Raw genomic sequence first — 5,450 nt, forward strand, 5'->3', positions numbered from 1 at the left:
GGGTGAAATGTAATTTTGCCTTGTCTGCAAGATTGATCCCCCCTGATGGCAAGGATCCTGGCTTCCTCACTCCTGTGTTCCTCTCTCGCCGTTCCTGCTTAGCTGAGTGTGAGGGTTCAGTGAATGTTTGCTGAATTCATAGCAACATTGGGTTGCTTTGTTTCTTGCATGTGCTCTGCCTTCTTACTTTTCTCTTCACTTCTCTGCCCTGACAGAAGTGCCCTCAAGAAGTGTCTTGAGGAGACAGTAGATAGCCAAACAACAGTTTTAGATTCACTGACTGATTATGAAAGAAGCAGTAGTTCTGTTTTTTTTTGTTTGTTTGTTTGTTTGTTTTTTTTGTGATGGAGTTTTGCTCTTGCTACCCAGGCTGGAATGCAATGGCTCGATCTCGGCTCACCGCAACCTCCGTCTCCTGGGTTCAAGCAATTCTCCTGCCTCAGGTTCCCGAGTAGCTGGGACTACAGGCGTGCACCACCATGCCCAGCTAATTTTTGTATTTTTTAGTAGAGACGGGGTTTCACCATGTTGACCAGGACGGTCTCGATCTCTTGATGTCGTGATCCACCCGCCTCGGCCTCCCAAAGTGCTGGGATTATAGGCGTGAGCCAGTGCGCCCGGCCAGAAGCAGTAGTTCTTTTAGTATACTTTATGGTTTATCCTTTCTGGAATATTATTATGTGATCATGATTTTTCTCACACTTGTTCCAATGAAATATAATTTTAGATGTTTCCTTTGAAATGTTCAAATTGTAGTATTTCCAGTAGAAGATTTTTTAAGCTTGTTCTTGTCTTCTCACTGCCACCCCACAAAGTCATGGTCTGAAAACATTTTGCATTCTGGAAATAATCTATTATAGGCACCAAGATATGGAGTTATCTACTTTTCACCAAGCCTTGGTCCTTTCAGTGGTATATTAGAGACCTTATTTAGGGTTCTAAGGGTAGATATCAAATTGTTTCATATGAGTCTAACATGGATAATTCTGCCGTGGGCCATTTTCAGTGACAGAGCTAGAAAAGTTATACTTTTAAAAGGCAAATAGCTGCTTTTTCACGTGTCGGGAGGGCCGTATCGCGGGTCTCTCCTTGCCACGGTGCGCCAGAGCGGAGTATGAGTCTGAGGCTGAGGGAGTCATGGCAGGACAGGCGTTTAGAAAGTTTCTCCCACTCTTTGAACAAGTATTGGCTGAAAGGAGTGCTGCTGAAACTGTAACCAAACGAGGCATTATGCTTCCAGAAAAATCTCAAGGAAAAGTATTGCAAGCAACAGTAGTCGCTGTTGGATCGGGTTCTAAAGGAAAGGGTGGAGAGATTCAACCAGTTAGCGTGAAAGTTGGAGATAAAGTTCTTCTCCCAGAATATGGAGGCACCAAAGTAGTTCTAGATGACAAGGATTATTTCCTATTTAGAGATGGTTACATTCTTGGAAAGTACGTAGACTGAAATAAGTCACTATTGAAATGGCATCAATGTGAAGCTGCCCATTCCACTGAAGTTCTGAAATCTTTCATCATGTAAATAATTTCCATATCTCTCTTTTATAATAAACTAATGATAACTGAAAAAAAAATAAATAAAATAAAAGGCAAATAGCTCACAATAATTTTGCAATATAATTCCCACTTTCTCCGTTGTCTTGCCTATCAATATTTGCCTTCCTTTTAGTTATGCAAATTTCTGCAGCCTTCTTGAATTCCTCCCCAGAAAATAGGCTTCTCTTTTCTACCACATGGCTGGACTGCAAATTTTCCAATCTCCTGTTTCCCTTTTAAATACAAGTTCCAGTTTCAGGTCATTTCTTTGCTTGTTCCCATGAGTATATGTTGTTAAAGGGAACAGCCAGACCACATCTTAAACACTTTGCTGCTTAGAAATTTCTTCCCCAGGTACCCTGAATCATCTCTCTCAAATTCAAAATTCCATAGATCCCTAGAGCAAAGGCACAATGTTCAGTTTCTTTGCTAAATAATAGCAAAATGACCTATGCTCCAGTTCCCAATAAGTTCTTCATTGCCATCTGATACCTCCTCAGGCTGGACTTTATTATCAGCATTTTGATCACAATAATTTAACAAGTCTTGGGCCAGGCACAGTGGCTCACCCTTACAATCCCAGCACTTTGGGAGGCCAAGGCAGGCAGATCACAAGGTCAGGAGATTGAGACCATCCTGACTAACATGGTGAAACCCCATCTCTACTAAAAATAAAAAATAAAAATAAAAAAAACCTAGCTGGATGTGGTGGCAGATACCTGTAGTCCCAGCTACTTGGGAGGCTGAGGCAGAAGAATCGCTTCAACCTGTGTGGCAGAGGTTGCAGTGAGCCAAAATCATACCACTTCATTCCAGCCTGATATCAGAGCAAGACTCTATCTCAAAAGAAAAAAAAGAAAAAAAAATTAACAAGTCTCTAGGAAGTTTTAAATTTTTTCTCATCTTCCTGTCTTTTTTTTGATCCCTAGACATTCTTCCAACCTCTGCCAGTTACCCAATTCCAGACGCACATTTTCAGGTATTATTATAGCAATGCCCCACTCTTTAGTACCAATTTTCTGTATTAGTCTGTTCTCACATTGCTTTTAAGAAATACCTGAGACTGGGTAATTTATACAGAAAAGAAATTTAATTGGCTCATGGTTCTGCAGGCTATATAGGAAGCACAGTGGCTTCTGCTTCTAGGAAGGCCTCAGGAAACATACGGTCATGGTGCAAGGCAAAGAAGGAGCGAGCATTTGACATGGCTGGAGCAATCACCCAAAGCGAGAATGCGACCAAATTCTACAAGTGATTAGCTTTTATTCTAGGAGGCAAAGAAACAAATTTACGGAGCTTTATTTGCCTAAACCACTTAACTTCTTAGCATAAGGACTTTAAAAAATCCTGATTATTAGAATATGGCTGAGAGATATCAGAACCATTTTTCTCAGATATGAATTCTTAGTAGGAATAGAAATTACAATTTTTTAATTTTTAATTTTAAGAGGAATTAGACCAGAGAGACTATTAAGAAAATGGTGTATTCAGTCTAAAGGTTGTCAGGCTGAAGTCCATGAATAGGCTCTGGGAAGTCTGTAAATACTTGGAAATTATTTGCAAAATGTGTGTATGAATGTGCTTTATCCTAGAAAGAGAGTTCTTTAATTTCATTAGATTGTTTGGTATTAGCAAAGAAAAAACAAACTACCACCATCACATAACAAAACCACAACACTGATCTAGTCTAATCGTTTCACCTAACAATAAGTAAACTGATGCTCTGATGGTTAAATTACAGTCAGTGGCAGAGCCCAGGGTAAAAGAGAACCAGTACAACCAGCGGTGGAGCCCAGGGTAAAGAGAGGGCTAGGTGGTGTACTAGGTAAATAAATTAGAAATTCCTAACTCTTAGGCTGGAGTTTTGCCCATTATGTGAAGCCAGAGTAGAGGATCATTAGGTCCAGGATAATAATTACATTTGTATTTTAAAGAAAAGGTGCAGTGACATTTAGAGAAAGAGAAAACAGGATTCCAGATGATGGAATATAAATAATTTCGAGAGAGATGAAGCAAGAGGAGTCCATAGAATCACAGGCTTAGAAGTAATTCCTATTTATGAAAGGGAGTGAGAACAATGTGGTGAGGTGTATAGAGCTATGGGAAAGTGCTTGTCAATAACATAGCTACAGAATGTTGATAATTGAAAAGGAAGTAAAATATAAAAACATTTGCAGAATATTTCTTAATCAAAATTTCACCAGAGGTTCCAAAATGGCAGCATAGAGTCAGGCTGACTTTACTTCTTTCATAGAAAACCAAAAACAAATACATAGCGCTGAGATTATTACCAGCAATATTTCAGAGCTTGAATATTAAGATGAGACAGTTCCTGGGGCCACAGAGAAGTGAAACACTTTGATAAGATGGTAAGAGAATCAGACTTTCATGTCCGCAATGCCACTCCTCCCAGTCTGCTCAGCACAAAGTGTACAGAAAATTTCTCCCTGACTCATAGTTTCCACACTGGAAAAAGCGAGATTGAGGTGACAACCAACTTCCCTACCATCTTGGGTTCTCTGGCAGGAGATCCATCCCTGCCTTAACCCATGGGAGGCATCAGGAATACCTGAAAGGAGAAATATCCCTGAAGGCAGCCAGAGACAAAGGAGGGAAGTGAGACTACCATCCTCAGCTCTGGCAACTCTGTAACTCAGCCAAATGGGACACAAATCAGAGCAGATCTTCAGCAGCACCATGATGTAGGAGGTTCTTTCCACAGGTTTGTGCTCTGGGCAGAACACCCTAGGCAGCCTTCCTGCACTACTGGGAGATTTCACTGGGCATCTCCCTATTTGAGCTGGGACACACTGATTATTTACTAGAACTGGAGCAAACCTGGGTTTAAAGTATGATCCAGTGCCAAGAAGCAGGCAGTGACCTAGCAAGAAAAAAAGAAGTCTAACTAGATAAATTACAAAGAATCTGTAAGCAAACATATCCAATCAAACCAAAACAAGCCACACAGAGGAGCCTGGAATAAAAAGCTAATCCTTAAATGCAAAGACATAGATGTACAGCCACAAGAATCAACAGCAATCAGGGAATCATGACTTTTTCAAACAAACAAAACAAGGAACCAGTGACTGATCTTTAAAAGATGGCAATATATAAACTCTCTAAGAATTTAAAATAGTCGTTTCTTTTTTTGAGACAGAGTCTTACTCTGCCACCCAGGCTAGAGTGCTGTAATGCAATCTCAGCTTACTGCAACCTCCATCTCTCAGGTTGAAGCAAGTCTTGTGCCTCAGCTTCCTGAATAGTTGACATTACAAGTATGCACCACCACAGCCAGTTAATTTTTGTATTTTTAGTAGAGACGGGGTTTCAAACTAAACCAGGTTTAGTTGGCCAGGTTGGTCTCAAACTCCTGGCCTCAAGTGATCCTCCCACCTTGGACTCCCAAAGAGAGTATAGGCATGAGCCACCATGCTCAGCCCAAAATAATAGTTTTAAGAAAACTCAGTGACCTCCAAGATAACACAGAAAACAAATTCATTAATTTATCAGAAAAATTTAACAAAGAGATTGAAATAATTCTAAAAAATCATACAGAAATCTTGGAATTGAGAAATATATTTGCTGGACTAAAAAATTCATTAAAGGCCCTGAACAGCAAAATGCACTGAACAGAGGAAAGAGTCAGTGAGCTTAGACAAGCTAGTTGAATATTCACAGTTAGAGGACAAAGAAAAAAGAATGAAAAGAAGCAGAGATCACCTACAAGATATAGAAAATTAACTGAAAGATAAAATTAAACATTATTGGTGTTCAAGAGCAAGTTGAGGAAGGACAAAGGGTGTCAACCTTATTAAAGAAATCATGGGGCCGGGCGCGGTGGCTCAAGCCTGTAATCCCAGCACTTTGGGAGGCCGAGGCGGGTGGATCACAAGGTCAAGAGATCGAGACCATCCT

At 40.3% G+C, this 5,450-nt stretch overlaps 1 protein-coding gene across 1 annotated transcript; it reads left to right on the plus strand.

Annotated features, from left to right (window-relative positions):
• Nucleotides 1-1,056: 1,056 nt before the first annotated feature.
• On the plus strand, nt 1,057-1,577 carry LOC108293739 (10 kDa heat shock protein, mitochondrial-like). Its single transcript, XM_037733779.1, has one exon. It carries the CDS (start codon nt 1,138-1,140, stop codon nt 1,444-1,446), a length of 309 nt encoding a protein of 102 aa, XP_037589707.1. The 5' UTR covers nt 1,057-1,137; the 3' UTR covers nt 1,447-1,577.
• The last annotated feature ends 3,873 nt before the right edge of the window (nt 1,578-5,450 follow it).

This window comes from Cebus imitator, unplaced genomic scaffold (assembly GCF_001604975.1).
Source record: "Cebus imitator isolate Cc_AM_T3 unplaced genomic scaffold, Cebus_imitator-1.0 Scaffold545, whole genome shotgun sequence".
Taxonomy (NCBI): Eukaryota; Metazoa; Chordata; class Mammalia; order Primates; family Cebidae; genus Cebus; species Cebus imitator.

Excerpts from the sequence above, each read along its gene's own strand:
- LOC108293739 (XM_037733779.1), top strand. The coding sequence starts at position 1,138 with ATGGCAGGACAGGCGTTTAGAAAGTTTCTCCCACTCTTTGAACAAGTA.